We start from the raw sequence: 22687 nt of genomic DNA on the forward strand, positions 1-22687 counted from the left end.
ATTTTGTTCACTTTCACACATTTTTATATCATAAAATAAAGTTACCTTTTGAGGATCAGTGTTTCCACCTGTTTGCTTTAAATACATCTTTTAGGTGACTCTTGTAGTGTTTTGTAAATTTGCTCTTCCTGCTCTTCTGATCAGTTCTATTTATTTCCACTCAGTGGCGACTATAATAGGCACAGCCGCACAGTCTAATGCAATTTAATTAATAAGAATTAAAGGAACACCTCTATGATGGTATCAACTGAAACATGATAAGCATTTTTAAAGTTGACTTCATGGCAGAACAGTTGTAGTGGATTGAATATGTTCATAACAGCTGATGGATTAAGACACAAAGCTGTAAAAAACATTACATGTGTTAACACCTATTAATTTTTGAAATCTCTGCCACTGTGACTCTGCTGAAACTCACTTGGCACCCAGACAACCATTTAGATGAAGTGTTTTGGACCCTGCAGCTCTCTGTAGATCCAGACAGAGAGGACGAGGCTCCACATCAGAAAACTGGGAGAGAAGAGTTTCATGGTTTGGTTTCTTTTTCAGGCTGCAGGCTCCAGGCCTTTCTTATTAGAGATCTCATTGTGTTGCTAGTGGAGTTTGTTGTTTTTATGCCTGTTGTGGATTCATATTTCAAGACATCAGAGCTGTTACTGTGCTTCCAATATTGGAGTAGCAGCCATTTCAGAATAAAAGCATGTAAATCACATGTAACTGCTTAGCCTGGTTTAAAAACTTAAAAGAAATGTTGTATAGGAGGTATTTTTGTGGACATGTATACCGAAAGAGAAGTACAAGAATCATGACAAAGTTTCCTCACCTGAGTCTTAACAGTTAATGTCAGCGTTTCATTCAGTGAAGTCAGATTACACATTATTCAGAGCACTTTCACACGTTTTCTGGCAGAAACAGTATGTGTGCTCATCTCATATTCTTCATTTTATGCTGAAACAGGATGTGGGTGTTTCCACTGCTGGCAGAGACAGTTGCGTGACAAAGCTTGCAGGTGATTATTTTTTGTTTTTTCTTGAGAAAACCCATGTCCACAAAATAGAGGATGTCCCCTTTTATTTCAGAGTGAGAGACTTGATTCAGAGACTCAGTCGTAGTGGTTTAACTTTCACTTCCTTCAGCCTCCAGGTCTCATTGAAACACTCTGGTGCTGATGGTGGGAAGCATCCTGCACTCATCCTTTGATGAAATGGGGCTGTTATCAGTTTGAGTGACCACTGAGATATTTAGCAGCTGCTGTGCATAGAATTAAACTGAGTTTGTACTTCATGTTTCTGCATAGCCACAGTGGTGAGTGAGGGTCTGCGTGAGGTCAGTTTTGTCATGTCGCCTAAAACGGATGCACTGACTGCACACGTGTGAACACATCTGTGCGTGCAGAAAGCCAGTATAGTATAAACAGATTATATCTGGGCCTTTGGCTAGCCGAAGGTTAAGTTTCACAGTATAAGCAACTATTTACTACTACTACTTCTGATTCCTACTGCTAAAACTTCACTACAAATGTTTCACTTCTTTTTTTTTTTTTTACCAGGTAAAATAGATTCATATTATTTTTATACATGAAAATCACAATAGTTAAATGATAACAGAACAACCCCCTGAAAATCCCCTCTCAAATAAATTCTGTCTTTGGCAGAGGCTGAACTGGACTGAGCTAAATCAGAATCAGAGCTCTGTTGCAGAATCAGCAGAGTTGCAGAAATCGGTAGTGCTGGTGTGGAAAGCAGAGCTGCAGTTTGGTGGAGCTTCCCTGAGGAGCAGCAGAGAAAAATCAATCTGATCAGCACTTTGATCAGAGTCTGAACCAGGCCTTGATTTCTGCTACAGTTCAAGATGCAGGCAGTCATGTTGCATTTTCAGACATCAGTGTTAATGAATAATGAAGAGGGATCACTCTGTGCCGTTTCCATTTAGCCTCCTCATTAAAATTCCGGCGTTCCAACGTCCTGACGGCAAAGTTTACCTCAAGTTGATAACAGTTCTCATATTTTTAGGATTCAGGGGGCTTATCTAATATTTGATCTTTTGTAGATTATTTAGCTATATTCTGATTAAGCTGAACAAACAGGTCACTCTCTGTCAGTGTTCATTCAGACCATGTGCTGAATGAAGTGTGCTGAGTTCAAATTTATTTTGTGGGCAATATCAGACAAGCACTGACCTGCATACATAAAAGGGCAATAACAACAGTCAGACCTTGTCTTTACAGAATTGAGGACAGATCAATGTTCAAACAGGACAGATGTGAGCGAAGGGACAGATGTGAGCTGGACTCTTTCCTCTATTAGCAGATCGTTGCCTCTCAAGGGAAAACTGAGTCAATCAGAAACACTCTCTGACAGGCAGCTTCAACTGCAAGTCGACACATCTGATATCAGATTTTTACAGAGAAAAGTGCAAATATATATTTGGTATGAGCTGTGAGTTTAACAGGATGTTGCTATGATGAATCTGTCTGTCTGAACAGCTCTACAGGCTTTTAAACTTTTCCTTTGAGGCATCGTCTGCACAGTGTCAGAGTTCCTGCAAATTTTTTTAGCAGTGAAGCAGTTGGGAAAACTCCCCATTTATTCAGCCACTGACAGAGCTGAAGATATTTAAAGGATAAATCAGATTTTAGATGTATGTTGTTGTCAACAAATCCCAGGGAAAGACCAAAACTGGAAATACCTACTGACTGCTCCCTAATTCTGTAATACACACAGCATTATGGGATGTAAAAATGACTTCCAGTGCAAACGTGTCCCCACAGACTGTCACTCTTTATCACAAAGGAACAAGAAGGTGATAAGTTAATAACACTGCCGGACAGTACATTTCATCCGTTGTTGTGCTGGTGCGACAGTAGTCGGCACTGAACTGGAACTTAATTACCCAGCGTTTTACTAACAGTTTTCATTATTAATTAATCTTTGTGGAACAGTTAATGGTCTTGTCCATAATACGTCAGTGTAATATGTGAAAATTACCCGTCACATCTTCTCAGTGGGACATCTTCAAATGTCAAATGTATTTTCATGAGTCCAAAATCCAAATATACTCACTTACTGTGATGTCAGAGTGCTTAGATTTTAGAAGCTGGAACCAGGACTAGAAATGCACGTTTCTTAGACCAGCAGAAGTCTTAAAATCAAACCAGTGCACAGATCTGAGACCTGGAGTGATATGATCCACTTTCTTTATCAGAATAGTTAAAATCACTCATGAGATTTGTTTATGAATATATTTCATCCTTTTTTTCTTATGTCTGTTTATTTTGTGTTTCTATTTCTCTGGTGGCTGGACAAGCAACAGGATCATGGGTTAAACCGGGGTTAGATGAGGAGCAGAGTGGCAGTGTGAAACTTGACCTGCTTCAGTCCTGCAGCAGGGGGACTGAGTGGAGAACATCCCACACTCAGCAAGAAACCAAATAAGTGAATTACCCAAAATGTTGAATTCAAATGTTTTTATTTGTATAAATTTCTTTTTATTTCGCATTGCAGTCTCAGTGGCCACAGATATTTGAAGCCACTGTTAAACTCTCCTTTTCTTTTCATTTTCCTTTCATCTCGTAGATGAAAACCACTTAGAGATATTTATTACTGACCATAAAACCATAAAGGTGGGATTTAGTATTTATAGAGTCTGGTCATTTCTCTTCATCGAGTGCTTCAGCTGTTTATTGTCTTCTAATTTTGGTCCATCTCCTCCTGCGCTGTTCATTGTAAACCGTAAGAGAGTCTTTGGCAGCTCAGGAACATTTTGGCAGCCTTAAGAAATTTTAAACAGAAGAAACGCTCAGTGTGTCTCCCCTGGAGGTAACAGCCAGCACACAGCATTTGGAGGCCGTGTGTAAACATCTAACAGGCTGCTGAAGTAGTGAAAGTGGTTAGTGAATTATGGGATTTACAACCCACTAAAAACAAAAGTTAAAAATAACTCATGCTCGACTGAGTTTAGCAAACTGGCCAGAGACAGGCTGGGTCAGTGGTTTATCCTGGCAACAGCAGATCCAGCGAACACAAAAGCATGATGCACTTCTGTCTGTTACAGTGGGTCCCAACCTAGAACGCTGATCTTGAAACCATCTACAGCCGATAGAGCAGAAGATTGTTCAGGTTTTTGAAAAATTAAAGTGGAAAGTGGACTGCACCTAACCAGCACAAGAACAGCACAATACTTGCTGAGTGGCATCAGTGGGCAGTGAGGAAATGAATGCTATGTGATATTTATCACAACATTAGTTTAATCAATATGTGACCGCATTTACTGAATTGTTTAAAATCCCATGGTAAATAAATTAAATTCAGACAAAAGCATTTTTATAGTTTCACAAAATGAAATTGAGCAGTTTCATGTATTAATGGTCTTTTAACATGTATTTAGTCATGAGCACGAAGAGTCTGCATTGTCATGATGTGATTATGTGGCCACAGTGAGCTGAAATACTGTCCTTCCCTTCTGAGTTGTGAGAAGATTCATGCTCTTGTATGACAGCAGAGAGTATAAATACACAGACGCCTCCTGTTCTTATAGCGAACCTGGGATTTGCAAACTCCCTCATCCCACAGAGTGTCACTAAACAAACAGACGTCGCAGTGAGAGCTCAGGCATTTGCCTGCAGCAACGTGTTCGATATCAGGTCTAATTTGCATAGAGCTGATTTATTTCTGTTACACAGAAATGGTACAGTGTGAGAGTGCAGATCTGTTCCTGTGTCGGTGGAATCTGCCAGGATGAAATGAAGTGCACCCACTGCAGAGGGTTCACTTCAGCACTTTGTGGTGGAGGTGGAGCTGACTGCACTTGGTTTATTTAATTTTCCAGGACTTTTAGCAGCAACATGTTAGCACCTGAAATTAAATAGGTGTTAATTCTGTCGGTGGCTTTGCCCTCAAGTTGAGAAATGTCTTTAACAACTGTTCATTTTATCACTGCTGTTTTTTTTCATTAAATGTAATCATCTGTATGTAATCTTATTTCCTAGTTTGAACACTTTGCTCAGAGCAGGTGTGATGTGTTTCACCCTGAATGGGGAAGGTTTCCATTTGTGACACTGGTTTAACATACAAATGACAGCTTCATAGTCTAGATCAAGCTCTTGTGTGGTGTTGAGCTGTAAATACCACACACTTAGGCTGTGTATGGTGTGAAATGATAGTATTGCAGATATGATACCTGAGTTTTGGAACAACACTAAAATGTTCCATTTCTGACTTTTTGAAAAACCAAAGAACACCTCAGAAGCTGAACTTTGCAAATTTTACATGTAACTGATACAAGCAGTTGTACAAGAGCTTTGTCTAAGTTGTTAGTCTGCCAAATATTTTTAATTTATGATTGAAATCAAAACTATCTAGTCAAAGAATAAACAAACCAGAGGATAAATCTGACCCGGCATCTGATACCAACTTCAGTACATCATAGCATTCAGTAATCGAATACTCACCCTGGACACTGATTCATTTTTAGTTGGGCCCCAAAAATCAAAGTGGTTCAGAACACAGACCAATGTGTTGCTTATCTAAGCCAGGACCCTCCTGTGTGGCTTAATAAAGAAGCTCAGCAAAAATAAACAGCTGTGCTGATGTGATTGCAGTGTTGGGCATGTGTAATGTTCAGTCACTGAAGAAACCTGTCCGTCTCCCTCTCACATATACTCAGTCAGGACAGGATTCAGAGTTTTTATGTTGTTTATGACACAGGTATTTGTGAAGTGTGTTCATATCCCATCAGCATTAAACCGGTACTGGTTAAGAAACCTATCATTCAGATATCTGTTGGCTTGAATGTGGTGAAGCTCCTCCAGATTGTAGATGGCTGTTAAAGACTCAGTCCAGAGAAAGTCTGTAGGCATCTTCTGTACCAACATGGTTCACATGTTTCCATAAAAACCGGACCGCGTGGATGTGTGGATTTGTTTTTGTGTGATTTCTTGCGGTTGCTGTTTAATTTGCATGCAACAGACCCCCCCCCCCCCCCCCCACCCCGCCTCTGACTGTCCTGCCCTTTAGACCTTCAAAAAAAGGCCAGACTACAGTTATTTGCTCATCGGACAACACTGGACAACACTGACATCGATGTGTAGATTTGGAAGGAAAGATTCTGTAGTTTAGAAAAGGGTCTGTAAATAATGACTATCCTCCTGAGTAAAAGTCAGTAACTCTGTAAATCAGTGATGTTGATGTGGTCAGCAGAACTTGTTCAGCACTGAAATCAAAGTTGTAAATATGCTTCTGTACCAGTTTAAATAGAACCAGTTTCACCCAGAGCCAGTTTACCAGCAGTCCACACAGAGCCAGAGCAGCAGCAGTGGCTCAGCTGAAGCTGGCATTTTCCCAGCCTCGTCTTCCTCCTCCTGCAGTGCAGCACAGCCTGGTGTAAATCATCAAGAGCCCTGACAGCCTGTTAATATCTGAGCGAGGACTCACTCTGCTTGGGACATGTAGTTTATAGCCAAGCAGAGTCGGAAGATGCTTACTAGCATTCAGGCTCCTCTGCACCGAGTTGGGAAATGGTCCGGGCCAAGTTTCTATCAGAGCAGCCTGGATGATTTGTCCTGCTGTTGGTGAAAGGCCTGGCTGGCTCAGCTCGGCGGGGCCGGAGCGTCTCAAGCTCATTTCCATATAAAGAGGCTCCTCTGTGGCTGACAGCAGGGCAGGGCGCTCAGAGGAGCGGCCAGCCTGTGGAGGTCCTGCCACAACGCTGCCTTTAATTAAGTGCGGTATTAGAGTCAGTTGAGCGGAAAGTCTGATCTGAGAACAACTCTGCAGTCTGGATGCTATCAGTTAATCCACTCAGTCATTTTAACACAAGCGGCTTTGGTATTAGTGTACTAGTCCCAACACCAGCAGCTCAGCATGGGAGTTCTGTAGACTAGTTCATGTTCACTGCTTAATATACAAGAGAGCTGCCTTTCAGAGATACAGCACCTTTAACTGTGGACAATCTGTACAGTATTTATCCACCAGCTTTCTAACCTTTAGGTGTTTAGAGCTGAAATGATCACACTTATTCAGCTAGAACATCAACATAAACATCACTCTATTTACTCTTAACTGTCAATCTGAATTCAGTCATTGATCAACAAAATCATTTGCACATTATTATATCAGTTGCAGGAGTAATAATGATAGAAAGGATCAATTAATGATCAATTCACAAGCCATAAGCTGCATATTGTTTGAAATTTTACAAAAACTTAACCTAAATAAAATTGCTAATAAAACTATTAGTAATATGAAACCAGTGTCAACTGAGCATGAATCAGGAAATCAGTAATCCGAGGATCACAAATCTGATCAGACAGTCAGAGCCAGTGCCCCTCTGTACAAAGCTGAAACAGATAGTTTATCTGTATATATATATATATTTGAGTTTCACAGTCTTGGTTGGACAATTTGTCCTCTGTGACTCATCAGGTAATGATGAAGAATGCTAAATGATTAACTGATCATTATTGGATGTGTGAGACATTAAGCTTTGATGAAAATCATCAGTAGCTACAGCCGTGCGTCATCTTAAGGACACTCTATGTCATGCAGCCTGATTCTGTGCCTGTTTGCTTTGTCTTTGATGTGTATTTGTTGCGTCTCCTGTGTGTTTTCAGTGTTTGCTCCATGTTGTTGCTGTGTTCTCTGTGTGCTTTGTTGGAGCATTTGAAGTTGTGTTATTAGCAGCAGGATTAGCGCTGCCCCCCTCCTCTCTGACCATCTGTCTTCTCAGCCACTCAGGTGCAGGTGGAGCAGACTGATTGGACAGACTGAGCTGTTATGGTGTTTAGCAATGCTCCTGCCTCATAGGGTCAGAGGTCAGCTTGTAGGTCTTTCCTGAAACGTAGACGCAGCAAAAAATGTGAAGCTCCTATTGTCATAAAATCACACCAAATGATACTGAAATTAACTTTTAACTTTTCATTACAGTTTACACAGAAAGAAGATTTATACCCAGACCTTAATCAGGAGCAGACTCTCACTTATCATGGAAATTTAAACAGCTCCTCACTGTGTTTTTAATTTGGCTGTGCCAGTATGAATGCCTTTCCGCTTACCGTATAAGCTCCAGTATGGAATATGTGATATAGTAATTCTCTTATTAAGCCTTTTAGTTTCAGTTCATTCCAAGGCAAAGTCCTGACTTAAATCAGTCACTCAAAGGTTCCTTTTCATGGTCTCAAACCTGCACAGACCCTGGACAGTTCTCCAGCTCGCTGATAAACCTAACCACACCATTAGCGTTGCTCAGCTTTGGAAACAGAGTCCTGGTCCTTGTAACACATCCCCTTAGGATTCAGAATCAGATCTTTTCTCTCTGTTTGGGATAAAAAACTAAATTCGTCCAACAGTGGAAATCCCAGTCAGCCTTAATATAATCAGCTGTTCCTTGGATCAAAGCCCCACTGTCAAATGAGTTTGATAGAGATCTGTTAATATGTTTTCAAATGATCCTACTGATAGAAAATGGCCTCAGTGGTGGGTGAAAACATACCCTCCTTAGGCAGAGGAGTCATTTTAGACTGATGGTTGTGTGCGTGAGGGTCACTGAAGCAGATGAGGCTGGTGTGAATGACGGAGGATAAAACAGATAAACTAACAACACATAAAGGAAAGCAGACTCTGTTTTCCACCTGTTTACTGCTTTAATAATTAAAAAAAACTGATGTTTCTCCTGTTGCTGTGGTGCTGTATTAATTCAGCTGTTTACCATTCTCCTTAAATTTCTGCCCCTGTAGTTTTAATGGTAGATAAAATATTTATCTACAGACCCAGTGTGCTTTTTGTATCCTCCAGTTCCAGATCCAAAGAGATGCTAATGTCACATAGTATTGAGAAAAAAAAGAAAGGTTAAAACACGTAATGACTGAAACCAAGTATTGTTTGATATCTGGGCCAAAGCAGTGTTCAGCATTGGCCCTGTAATTGGTACCTGTAATTTTGCCTGATGTATCTGGTATATGGAAAATGTCCCATATAAAATCCCCATGGATTTGATTAAACTGGGAGTTTCTCTGGATTGTGAGTTTGTAGTGTTGGACCTTCTGGACAGACTGAGCCTGAGGTAACTGAGTTGTGTTCCTAAGGCCATTTACCGTGAAGGTCAAGCTGAAGAGGTGTTGAGTAACGTGTTGCTGTTTGAAATATGATAAGGAAATCTCCTGACATAAGGAATGAAAATGGACTTTTGCTTTCTGTGTAGTTTCACATCATCATCCACATGATCTTCCACTGATTGTCTGATAAGCTCTTTGTCACTAAGTTTAAAAAAAAGTACTTGCCACCTAGAGTGGCACCTGAAGCAGCAGGAGAGGGAGGGACAGGTGTAGCTAATGAGGAGAGAGAGACGTAGGAAGACTGCAGCCAACATGCTGCTGTGGTAGAGCCGGCTAGGTCAGAGGCAACAGGTGAGACTGACAGCAAACACATAGACTTCAGGAATGGGGAAAATCCCCACCACAGCATCCTGGGGTCCTAGGCAAAGTCATAAAATGTCTTATTTTGTCCACATCCCCAAAATATCACATTTACAGAAAGAAAAGCAAATGATCCAACAAATGTTTTGATTTTTTTCTTGAAGAATGACTTAAAGATTATTTGATTATTAAATTGACTAATCGTTGCTGCAAACAGATGAAACTTCATCTCGTAATGCACTAACTTCCAGTTGTCCCTCTGTTTAGGGGTCTGGGTGTAAGTTGCATTTTTTTATGCAAATGCCATCAAACATTTCCACGGCCGCAGATGAAAATCCCTTGGTAGGCGTTCAGGCTAAATAAACTCTTGCATCATGTCTTTGCTTCATGCAGAGTTAACCCTCAGGCATAATTAGCACCATTGTAGAGTCAGCCAGGCTGTAGGCTGTTAACATTACACCCCAACCCCTCCCATCCGCTCACACGGCTCTGCCTCGGCTCTGTATTGTGAGAGGAGGTCAGGGGTCACATTGCTCCTTTCATATGATAAGTGGCCTGAAGAAGGCTCTGGAGCAGGGATGTGTCTGCTCCCTCATGCTGCTTGTCGCAGAGCGCTGCTGGGAAGAAGCTTTGCAAGGAATGACTGTGATCTTTCGTCAATACACCCTTTATGTCGGGGCCATAAAGCTCCTCCACCCTCTTTACCAGGGAGTGACAGACCTGCTCTCTGACCACAACGAACCGGCTCAGACAGCCTCCAGGACACTTTGATTCATCACAGCTGCTGCTCTGTTAGTCTGAAAGGCTTTAAATAAACTGAAACACTGACTGCCTATTATCATTATCGATAACACAATGATAAGCACAATACCTTCTTTTTTTGCATGCAAATTAAAGCAATGTTTGTTGTTTTTCAGATCACATACCAGTTTGTATATTTGCTTATGTTTTTGTCATGATTGTGTTGAGAGTGGACTTTGATGAGAATCAGTGTGTGTGTCTTGGCTGCTGTAGATAGTTGTAAAATGTTTCTCTGTGTGGTTGTCGCTGTCAGGTGATGTTGTAAGCTAACAATGATCTGGCTGTGACAGTGGGTTGTGCTGCAGGAGTCAGAACCATCAGACCTGCCATCAGTCACTAATGCTGCTAGAAGCTAGAAAACTCTGCTGCTTCCCTAATTCTAATTTAATTTGTTACAATCTGCTGTACTTAAACCGTTTATTATAATAAGAGATCATTTTAGGCCAATTTGTCACAACTGGTTTTCCATCCTTTCATGCTTTCGACAGCATGATTATGATGCAAAATGTGGTTCATAATACACATGTAATATACATGTACAGCTACATCCACGGGTTATACTGCTGAGTTTACCTTTAGCCCTTAACCGTTAGCCTCCTAAAACTGTCAAGACCTTTAAATTGCTTTCTGTTTAACTTGGTGAACCCTGCAGAAACTGAGGTCACTGCATGTCAGCTCACCTTTCACTCTGCTGTACAACCTCTGATTAAAACTGGCCAGAAATACTATACAACAACATTAAATCATGTGAATCATAAAAGATTGGGATATATATGATGTAAACAATATTCATATTTTCACCCGCTGTACAGGGACTGTGAACATCAGACAGTGGTTGAGGGGAAGTTTTTCATTTTTCTTTATATGATGTTTTTTAAATTACTTTCAGACCAGTGTTGTTGTCAGAGACAAACCATGTGTCTGGTTTGGTTCAAAATAAACTGAGTATCTTTGGGTTTTGGACAGTTGTTTGGACAAAACAAGTAATTTGAGGATGTCGCCCTGCATTGTGGGAATTTAGGTCCTTTTCTGACATTTTGACTAAGTGATTATTCAGTTAATCAAAGAAATGAATTAATGAACAATGTAAAGAACGAGCTGGTTATCCCCTGTCTAAACTGTTGTTTGTCCTGTGTGCAGGAGGCGATGTGGGGAGCAGGAAGGAGGCTCAGGGTCCAGCCCTGAGGCGGCGTCCTGTGGCTGGGAGGAGCGCGGCCCTCCCGTGGCCCTCCTGCGGCGCTCCGGGACGCTCCTACTAAGATGTCCCTCAGCAGCGGCCCTGCAGGCGGGAAAGGTGTGGACTCCAACGCGGTGGACACGTACGACAGTGGCGATGAGTGGGATATCGGTGTTGGCAATCTGATCATTGACCTGGACGCCGACTTGGAGAAGGACAAACTAGAGATGTCAAGCAGTAAGGAGGGAGGGGGCATGGCTGCCCCTCCCAGCGCTGTGGCTGCTTTACCTGACAATATAAAGTTTGTTAGTCCTGTGGCCGCCACGCAGGGCAAAGAGAGCAAATCCAAATCCAAGCGCAGTAAAAACTCTAAGGAAAGCGCTAAGGTCCCGGTCCCGGATGGAGCTAAGAAGGAGATTCAGAGTCGGGCCCCAGGGGACCCGCCATCCCAGAACCCTAACTCTACCCCGACTAAGGGAACTGACAAGTCTAGTAAACCCTCCCGTGCCCTCCCCACCATGAAAAAGGACAAGGATGGGGTATCTGGGAAAACTAAGAAGGAGAAAATGGAAGTTGTGGCCGCAGGAGTGGTTAACACTGAGAAAGAGTCCGGGTCCCCCATCCTGCCATTAGGGACCCCTCGCAGTGGTCCATTCGAGGGCCAACAAAACCCCGAGTTAGCTGCAGCTGAGCAGCTTGGGAATATGGCACTGGACTCGGCAGGGATCGGTCAGCCTGTCGCCATGACAACAGAGCAGGAGGAGGTGGACAGTGGTGAATGCAGAAATCTGAAGAAAGTCGTCAGTGGTGAGAAGGTAAGAGGAAGCAGACGGTTTATTTTTAATCTAATTAAAATGTGTTAATACTCCGTGCTCTGCTTGGTTGGTTACACAACTGGGCTCATCTCTGCTGCTGCTTTTTCATTGTAATGGAGGATTTTGATGCTCCGCCACACTCTTCCCTTCATCCCCCTATTTTTCTTAAAAAAAAAAAATCAAATTAGTTCAACGTGTAGCCATGGTGAAAGGGAGTGACTGGGAAGGTCACCCTTGTATTGTCCATCTCAGGATGTAGATGAAACTACAGATTTGTGTCTTCAGAATCTCAGCTGCTCAGTGTTCAGCTCTCCTCCACAGCTGCTGTTCACCCCAGCCTCCCTTCGTATTCTTACCAAATTTAGCTTCGTGCTGAGGTTTCCCATCCTGCCAACTCGTCCCGCTGGCCTGAGCTCCAGGCTGAGAAATAAGCTGCCCAGAGCTGTCTGTTATCCAGCAGTGTTAAGGTGGATGCCGTGTTCATTCATCCAGCTGGCCGTCATCCTCTGTCTGTCCAGCAGATTTTACTGGAGGTCTCAGTCCCCTCTGGCCCCTCACACAGTGACCCAGCAGGATGGTAGTGTCACAGTTTCTTGGCCTCTTAGTGGCTCATCCACTAAAACCTTTAAACTGTTATCTGTTTAAATAAATCTGTTTTGGCTGTAATGGAAGAAACGTCCTAGACCTTCCCCTCTGTTCGATGTTATTTTCCTTGTTGCTCATTTTCTGGTTACACAACTGAGATTTACAACAGTAGGATTTTTCAAGCAGCAATAAATGTGAACGACAGCCTCTATTTCAAGTTTACTGAATATCAACTAGTCTTAATCAGGGTTAACACCAGTGTCAGACTGGTTCGGTTTAAAGGTCAGAGCTTAACCTCAATCTGTCCATGTCTGGAAGTAGAAAACAAGTTTCCAAATTCATGATTAAGATATTTTTGGGTTTTGTTTTTATAATTTTTTTTTTTTTTATTAATTCCAGACAGCATTATCCCATCAGCATTTTTCATCAGCATTCACTTTGTAATATACTATAACCAATACTATACTACTGAATTTGTATTGTTTTGAAAAAGTTTTTTTTTTTTTTTTTTTTACCTAAGCAAATATTAACAATCTTCCTACAAATTAAGTTTGAATTTTGAACATTTTACAGTGTAAAACTAAACTGTGGACAAATGATGTGATGGTGACACAGTTTCATAACACCAGGTTTAACATAACAGTTTCAAACTAATACTGCTCCTCACTGGATTAAAGTCTGATCACGAAATGTTATGTAATGAGATTTATACAGAATGTGGGGTCTTTTATTATTATTTGAATCAAACCTTCTCAGTATCCATAAACTGCACAGCACTACAGTACAAATAAGTTTCTATGTGCTGGCTAAAAATACCATCATCAGAGAATGAGCTGTTTACAAAGTAATCTAATCTAACCCAGTTTCTATTTTTAGCTAATGCTGCTGCTGTTGATCCTTCCAGCTGATCCTAGAAACCCAAAGACTAATGAGCCAGCTTCTCCACCTTTAATAAGGTGGTGTATTCATGGTTCTGACACTGCTGATTCACAGCTGAACAGGCTGTTAGTTCAGGGTTGAAAGAAGTTTAAACTGGCTGTTGATTTGAGTTTACAGGGCTGTTGATGCAGCATTAAACAGCTGGCTGACAAGTGATTCAAGGTTAAAGGGTAAACAGGCTAATGATTCAAGGTTAAACAGGTGGTTCACTTTGGGTTGAAATAGTTGTTGATTCAAGGCTGAACAGGCTCGCGATTCAAGGTTAATTTTGAATCATTTAATTTCCGATTAGACAAAGTTCAACATGAAATCACATCACTGCTCCCAAGGGTCTTTGACCGATAAATCATGATTTGATTGACGTTTGCTATGTGAAACTTAACTGAGACAAAGTGAAAAGGCATCTTCATTTACCACAGGCCAAACTGCTGTCAGCTGACTGCTGGTTTTAATTTTACTATTGAAATGTCTGAGTTCAGTGTTACTGCTTGACATTTCCAAAAACCACTCGCTGCGGCCAGATCATCCGAGACAGGAGACACCGGGTCTTTTTCAACACCACAGACCCTAACAGATGATACCATGTGGACGAAAACTCAGACTAAACACAAAGTGCAGACTGTGGAAAATGAGGGAAGCATTCTTCTCCCATTGGACAGTTTACAGGCAGGAAAGACTACAGAGGGAGAGAGAGAGAGAAGGGAGGTGGGAGTGGTGTGTTCTTCCTACGGACACCAAGACTTTGACAATGTGACGGCATCTTTAACAGTAGTTAATATGAAGTTTTCACGTCTAATTTCGGGTCTAATATTGTGATCAGGCTCCATCTTTGATGTTGTCAGAATCACTCAGAGGCTGCCACACTGGGTGATTTTGTGTATTTGCAGTTTTCATCACATTTGATTTAATCCAGCCTTGTTATTTTTATAGCTCCACATATATTTGTGTAATACTGACAGTAGCCTGAATCATTTCTTTCCACTGCATTTTCACTTTTCCATGGCTAAAGTATCTGTCTGATATCAGCCAGACACTGTAAACTCCAGCCTGGAAGGTATTAAGGTATGAAGATGTGGCTCCTGCCCAGGCTGACTGTCAACCTGCACATAAAACTTACAGCAGAGACCAGCGAGCTCTGCTCTCTGGGGGCTGTCGAAATGCTTTCTGGGAAACAGAGGTATGAGAAGATGAGTCAAGCCGAAGGAAAATTGCTTTAACCGAAAAAGTAAATTAAAATAAAGCATCTCTAGAAGCTAACGGCCCCCCTGACACCTCAGCTCTACAACCAGGGTTCCTGGAAGTGCATAACAGAAGCAGTCACATGTCCTGAACCCTGCGACAGCTCCTCTTCTGTCACGTTTCCTCAGCAGGAGCCGGACATTGTGTTCAGAACAGGCAGAATTCACCTTTACACTTTAACTCAATTTTGGCTTTTGGATTTGAATTCAGTTCCATGCTCAGTTAAAACACATTTAACAGTAAACTTTAGCTGTTTGAAACCTGTGGATTCCTCCTCTTTCTCAGGCCACACTGTAATTCTACAAATTCTACGGAGTCCTGAACCCCCATCCAAAGGGAGGGGGGCGGTTCCCTTCACTCTCTCTGTCTCCCTTCCTGTATCCCAGATGTTATTTCAGTGTCCTCAGAGAGACTCAGCATCCCATGGAGAAATAACTTCTAACCTGTTGTTCATTTCTGACATTCCTCTGAGTGAGTGTGAGGGCAGTGAGGGCCTCCTGAGCAGAGGAGGAGGAACATGGAGAAATTTCCAGGTAGTCCAGGATGGGGTTTTTAAGGGTCACTGGGTAGGGGATGGGGGGGTGGGTTTGTGGAATGTTTTGGAGGGAGATCCATGGAGACAGTCCTTGGGTCTTTGAGGAGTTGTAGGGGGTGTTTCCAGGTGTTCTTGAAGAATTTTCAGGGTGAAGAATTGTGCACTGATCCACTGTCTTCCCTGTGAAGGCCTCCTCAGCATGGCCTTCAACATGTGTGTGTGTGTGTGTGGGGGGGGGGGGGGGGGGGGGGTTGAGTATATTTTGAGTTTGTTCTGTTGATGAAACAAGAAATGATAATCACCTTGAGCTGTTTTCTCTATTTATTGAGATTTCATAGACTAAATGAATAATCAGTGAATTGTAAAAAGAATCAGCAGACTATTCAATAATGAAAATAATAAATGCTTTTCTTGCTTTTCATCATAGTAAAGTGAATAATATTTGAGTGATTTTAAATAGTTAATGACGTCTCTGAGATATTGTGACGCGTTTCTGATGCTTTACAGACCAAATGATTTATGGATTAATCCAGACAAACGTCTGCAGATCAATCAGTGATGAAAAGCTTTGTCTCTGGCTGACTGGATGCTTGGTGCTGCAGTGCCTTCTGGGACTTGTAGTTCTCTCCTGAAGTTGACTTCACAGTCTTGTAGCTTTTGTGGTTGTATGTTGTACTGTTTGCAGCGTTAGTGTCTCCTCAGTTGTCCTGATGATTCATCCCTCCGAGTTTAGTGTTTGAACAGTTTCCCAGCGTGAGATAACAAACATGAAAAGGACTTTCATCTCTGGAAGTCTCAGCTGCTTCACTGTGGAGTGACACAGGAAACGAGCAGCTTTTGGTGTGAATTGAGTGTCAGCAGGTCTGCTGACGTTCTGTTGGGTGATTACATGCATCTGACTCACACACACACTTTCTGAAGTGCTGATCGGTATCACTAATCTCTTTCTCACAGTGAGTGAATGACCTTGAAAGAAATGTGGCTTGTTGTTGTAATGAATACCTTCGACTGAGTGGAGAGGAGGAGCGGGGGCTGGTGTTTTCGAGCCCAGACGGCGTCATATCGGAGCTGTGTGTGTGTTGTTCGTTAAATCGCGGCAGCCAATAGCGGAGATGTAAATCAGACCCCTCCCCTCTGAATGAGGCGTGTGTGAGAGAGTTGGTTGGTGGGTTTTCTCATCTTCAGGGGGTTTCCCAGCATTCCAGACAGCCATGTTTTTGTTCTTAAAGTGAAGGATAGGGGCTCGATGACTGGTTTCTCCTGTTACCAAGACAACACCCTCTTAACCAGCTGGTAAACCAGTAAGCTACACACCCAGCGCCTGGCAGTCTTCATCAGCTCTGAGGCTTCAGGAAAAGAAACATGTTCCTCAGGTCTGTTCTCAGAGCGTCCGCAGGGAGGAAGACAGTTTTCTGCAATGAGCCCATAAGAACAAGGTAAAAGTGGATGTTGACATGAAAAGAAAAGGCTTATCACTTTATTTAGTAACTTATTTTAGTAAGTGACACATTATTGATGGAAAAGTCTGACAGACTATTAGTGGATCTGGTGAATTCCTCCATGGGATGGTTTTTGTTTCATGCCCATAACTGTTTGTGTGCCAGCGGTCAGCTGCTGAACAGTGCTGCGTTCACATGCTGCTGTGTTGTGGAATGAAATCAAAACCCGAGGAAAGAACACACAAAAACTTACTCTCACAGAGACATCAGATGCAAGTTGGAGCCCTGAGACACCTCAAGTACAGTTGTGGGTGTGTTTTGGCAAATAAATAAGTGTTATTGTGTTTCTAGTCAGTAAAATTGGTTCTGAAACCAGGTTGGTATCAGATTGGTACCCATTAACAGCAGATAGCCCGAGCTGAGTATCTGTGTCAGGAGAGAAGAAGCTGGATTGGTGCATTCCTACTTTACATCCTACCTGTAAATCACAAGCACTCTGTAGCACCCTGACAGCTGATTGGCTGGTTAATGTGATTGACAGCCATTTTTCTAGCTTGCATGTTGCTGCATCTCTGCTCTAAACAAAGACTTGTTAAAACTCCCAGGACACCTCTGCATCAGGTGTCTGCTGCTCAGGTGTTGTCCAGGTTACCAGGTAACCACTCCTCCTGGGATTGGTCTCTCTTTGTCTCTCATTCAAGTCAACATATTTGGATTTGTTAGTTTGTGTTCACCATTTTTCTTCTTTAGATGAATTAAAATAAATCGGTTCTGTATACAAACATTTTACATTTCTCATTATCAGCTCTAAATTAAAAATAAAACAAGACCCACCTGTTGTACTGATGAGCGGAAATGAACGTTTTAGCCATTTAACTCCACCTTGTTTACGCATCACCTGATGTGACTGTTGCCATGAAGAATTGTGGCAGATAATCTATCACAGTGGATGATTTCAGAGCCAGTTTGGTTTTTCCTCAACGTATTTATTTAATGATGTATTCTTCAAAGCAGTTTGTAAAACCTGGACTTACAAGCTTACAGCTTTCCCTTTGTTCCATAGGCCTAAGACACCATTTCCAACAAGTGAATTTATTTCTGATTGTCTTTTTTCACTGTTATTCTCAGTAGCTTTAGTATATTTTTTTCCATTTCATAGACTTCCTTTAATCTGCTCAACGTCACTGAGCCAAAGAGCAGTTGTACATTTGAACAAATCTGCAGTATACAAGAATTACTCCCATTATTCAACTTTTAAGATTTGTTTGCAAGGATTTCTCCTAAACATTAGAAATTTGATGCCTTTATAATCAGGTGCACAGAGGTGAGATGGTGAGAAATGAGGGCAGTGGTTGGTAGAACCTGCTGGACTCAGACCGTGGACTATCATGGTCGGTGTGTTAATCATCCCAGACCTTTTTAATGCAAAACCCCAACTCAATTCACTTCATTCCTCTACAGCCACATCGTTTAGAGAGCGTTTCCATGGTGACGGCTGACACCTTTGCAGTGCTCCATGCTCTGCCCTCACACCAGCTGCTTCCCACCTGATAATTACAGGGTTAGGGTCCTCCTCGCTGCTCCTCCCTTCATTCTCCCCCTCTATTCTTTGTCTTCTTTTCTCCTCTCCCTCTGTTTCTCTTGTCACTGCTATCTCACCCTCTCCCTCCTCTATTTTCTTTGTACTTCCTGCCCCCCCCCCCCCCCCCCCCCTTTAATCCCCTTCCCTTCTCCTCCATCTCTTGAACAGTTTTTGAAATGTGCCCCATTTTCATTCAATCGGCTTCAGCACCTGGTGGTGTGTGCTGGTCATGAGTTTATTGTAAAAACCTGTTCCAGTGTGATACAGAAGGATCAGGTAACGAGAAGCATCACTCTCACAGCTCTTTGAATCAGTCCTGTTTATGAAAGGTTTTAACGTGACGTTTACCACAACATGTTCTGAGACTCCACTACATGATTCCACTGTCTTCAGTTTACAGACTCTTTTATAATGGTGATGGTGGATATATGATTTCTGGGATTAAGGTCATTTTTTTGTTGTTGTCGTACCTCAGTTAGCTTCTCAGACTCTGGCAGGAAAGCTGAGTCGGCCACAGTATCTGCTTCATTAATGCACACCTGTGGTGCAGGTGTGATGCCAGTAATGGCGGACCTGTGGATCTGTGTTGTTGCTGCTTCACATTTTGTGTTGACCTCTCTGTCTCAGTTACAAATGTTTTCCAGTGTCTTTGACCTCTAACCGTGCCCCCGTCTCTCTGCTCCAGATGGATTCTCCCGTCTCCACCCCTGCTCCTCCTCCTCTCCACCTCATCACTCCCGTCGCCAACAGCGACATCTCATCTCCCTGTGAGCAGATCATGGTTCGCACACGCTCAGTAGCAGTGAACACAGCAGACGCCGCACTGGCAACCGAGCCTGAGTGCCTGGGACCCTGTGAGCCAGGCACCAGCGTCAACCTGGAGGGCATCGTGTGGCAGGAGACGGAGGACGGTGAGATCAACACACCAAAACAGAAGGGAATCTGTGATGAATACTTGTACACTACACTCAGAGTGTTGTGTTTGTTTTTTACCTTTGCATACAGTCTTTAACTGGTGTTGTATATACGTGGTGTACATGGGATTGTTTCCCTCTGGTCAGCAAATACACATTTTTCTATCATCATCATTTTCAAACACTTCAAATTGAGCCGATTAAATTCATTAACAGGAAAAGGATTTTGTGCACACTCAGACATTCACACTAAAAAACTGTCCCTCTGCTCTACTCCGTGTGTGACCCCCCTGCCACACACTGAGTCTGTGGCAGGTGACAGACCTGTTCTCTCTGGCATGAAGGTGTTCAGACATCAGCTGCACACTGGGCTGCGTCTTTGATCTGCTCATGTCAGCTGAGCATTCTGCTAACATACTTGTTTTCTCTCTGCAGTTAGTCAGAGTCACTGCATCACTGATATGACTTGACCTCAGTGCGATGTTAGTGTGAAACCATTTAACGTCTGCTTACCAGCAGGCAGGGAAGGATCACATCATGGCATGTTTGCTTCCTGCTGCAGCAACTCTCTCTGTGGGTTCCTGTTACTCACTGTGTGTTCAGTAAATATATATGTGTAGTGTAACGTGTGTGTGTCTGTCTGTCTGTAGGCATGCTGGTTGTCAACGTCACCTGGAGGAACAAAACGTACGTGGGAACCCTGCTGGACTGCACAAGACATGACTGGGCCCCACCGAGGTATATAACACATAACACACACACACACACACACACACACACACAGAGTAAATGAACTTGAGCCAGGTTCACTCATTTTTAGTTGAAAGCTCCAGAGAAAGATAGTAAGTTGATTTTTTTTATAATCAGGGTCTGAACGAAAAAGCTGTAAATCCAATATCATTATAAACCTTTATTGTGTAGCTCCGTTGGCATTTGATGGCCAAATGTGACCGTTGGTAGATTTCTGCTGTGTCATGATATTTGTTTTCATCTTTACAGTGGAGCCAGAGTTTTAACTTTAACCTCAGATACCTTTGTGCATGTGCCTGCTCGTGTTCATTACCAACTAACTGTGTGTCTTTTCAGGTTCTGCGAGTCTCCTACCAGTGACGTGGAAATGCGGAGCGGTCGTGGTCGGGGAAAGAGGATGCGTCCCAGCAGTAACACTCCACTGAATGACAACAGCAACTCCTCTGACAACAAAGGCAGCGGCAGCAGTAAGACACGTGGAGCTGCTGCGAACAGCAAAGGGCGACGAGGTAGCCAGACGGTCGGAGGTGCTGAGGACGCCAAGGCCAGCCCATCCTCCACCAAGAGGAAGACCAAACCTGCCTCTGATATGGAGCCCACCTCCAGCTCTGAGGACACTAAAGCTTCAAAACGCATGAGAACCAACTCCACTGGTGCTGCACCCCCCCTCCCTGGAGGTAAATCTGATTCCCTACCCCCTCCACAGCTGGACCGGACCTGCCCCTCCCCTGTACTCATCGACTGCCCCCACCCCAACTGTAACAAGAAGTACAAGCACATCAACGGGCTGAAATACCACCAGGCTCGAGCCCATAATGACCATGACATCCGATTGGACCAGGACGGAGACAGTGAATATGGGGATGACCCAGCCCTCCATCCTGATCCCTCCTCCTGCAATGGTGCCGCCATCTCCCCCGCCCGCTCCACCACACCTAAAGGCCGAGGCTTTGACGCCCCCTCCCCCTCATCAGGGAAGCTGACGTCAAAGGGGAAGAAGAAGGCCGGGGAGGCTGAGCCCGAGGTGACGGACGGTGGTGAGGAGGGAGCATGTTTGACTGACGAGGCCAGCAACGACGGGATGGACGACAGGAAGGCCAAGAAGATAGTGGGTGGAGGCAAGCCTGACAAACTGACCCAGAAAGGCTTGAAGCCTGCCCGCCCTGTGGCCCCCGCTGCCCCTGGAGCCCCCTCACCCTATGCCCTGCAGGCGTCCTCCCCTGTTCTGGGCTCAGTGGTACAATCCGTCCCCAAGAGCCCCCAGCTGAAGAGCATCCAACCTAAACCCCCTCCACTGGCTGACCCCGCCTCTAGCCCGGCCCTCGCTAAGGACAAAAAGAAGAAGGACAAGAAGAAGAGGGAGGGAGGGAAGGAGGGGGACAGTCCAAAGGCGATGTGTAAGGGAGGCAGGCCGGAGGAGGGGAAGAGCCCGTACTCCGAATCGTCAGACGCTTTGCTCAACGGTTCCACAGAAGCTCACCAGAGCCGACTGGCCAGCATCAAGGCCGAGGCCGACAAAGTGTACAGCTTCACGGACAATGCACCCAGCCCGTCCATCGGTGTGGCCAGCAGGATGGAGGCCGGACTCGCACCCCCCCTCCACCTCAACCAGAACGGAGCCGACAATGCATCTGTGAAAACCAGCAGCCCCGCCTACTCCGACATCTCTGACGCGGGGGAGGATGGAGAGGGGAAGGCAGAGGGCGTGAAGGTCAAGACAGAGCCAGACCAGGGGTCTCGTGAAGGGGCCAAGAAGGCACTGTTCCCCCCTCAGCCCACCAGTAAGGAATCATCATACTACCCTAACTATGACTCCTACTATTCCCCCAGTTACCCCAACCCCAGCCCAGGGGCAGCACCTGCAGCGCCGCCTCATGCAGAGGGAGCTCACGTGAAGGTGAAGAAGGAGGAGGAGCCAGAGGTGGGGGAGGAGGGCAAACTGAAGGTGGAGCCTCAGGAGGAGAAGAAGGTGGAACCAGGGCCTCAGCAGCCATCAGTCATCCAGCAGCGCCCCAACATGTACACCCAGCCCCTGTACTACAACCAGTACTATGTCCCCCCCTACTCCTATTCACCTGACTACCATGCCCACCTGCTGGCTTCTAACCCCACCTACCGCCAGCAGTACGAGGAGAGGCAGCGGCAAGCCGACAAGAAGGCAGAGGGCAAAGAGCGGGAGTCTGGTGGGAAAGAGGAGTGGAAGCAGAAAGCCTCGATGCCCCCCACGCTGTCCAGAGCCCCCAGCCTCACCGACCTGGGCACCAAGGGGGGGCTGAACCCAGCCAAGCCTAAAGAGCCCCCGCTGGCTTCAGAACAGGCCAAGTCAGTCATTATGGCAAAGGGAGAGGACACCAAGGCCCCCACCACCCAGCCCGAGGGTCTGAAGATGAAGCTGAGTGAAGCAGGGCATCATGGAAAGGAGGACGCCAAGCCGGGGGTGGAGTCAGGCAGGCCGACAGGTGTAGAGCCTGCCATGTGGTACAGACAGGTAATAGCAGTTTT

At 44.1% G+C, this 22687-nt stretch overlaps 1 protein-coding gene across 3 annotated transcripts in view; it reads left to right on the top strand.

The window, feature by feature from the left end:
* znf609a (zinc finger protein 609a) overlaps positions 1 to 22687 on the top strand; it is a 44697-nt gene that overhangs the window by 6349 nt on the left and 15661 nt on the right. For all 3 annotated transcript variants that reach the window (XR_005894072.1, XR_005894073.1, XM_041037873.1), the window contains exons 2-5: positions 11351 to 12202; positions 19207 to 19432; positions 20086 to 20173; positions 20522 to 22673. Coding sequence is in view for 1 of the 3 variants with exons in the window: in XM_041037873.1 (XP_040893807.1) it covers positions 11471 to 12202; positions 19207 to 19432; positions 20086 to 20173; positions 20522 to 22673 (3198 nt within the window). In the remaining 2 variants the exon portion in view is untranslated. The remainder of the gene's footprint in view (positions 1 to 11350; positions 12203 to 19206; positions 19433 to 20085; positions 20174 to 20521; positions 22674 to 22687) is intronic.

This window comes from Toxotes jaculatrix, chromosome 5 (genome assembly GCF_017976425.1).
Source record: "Toxotes jaculatrix isolate fToxJac2 chromosome 5, fToxJac2.pri, whole genome shotgun sequence".
In the NCBI taxonomy this organism is placed as follows: Eukaryota; Metazoa; Chordata; class Actinopteri; family Toxotidae; genus Toxotes; species Toxotes jaculatrix.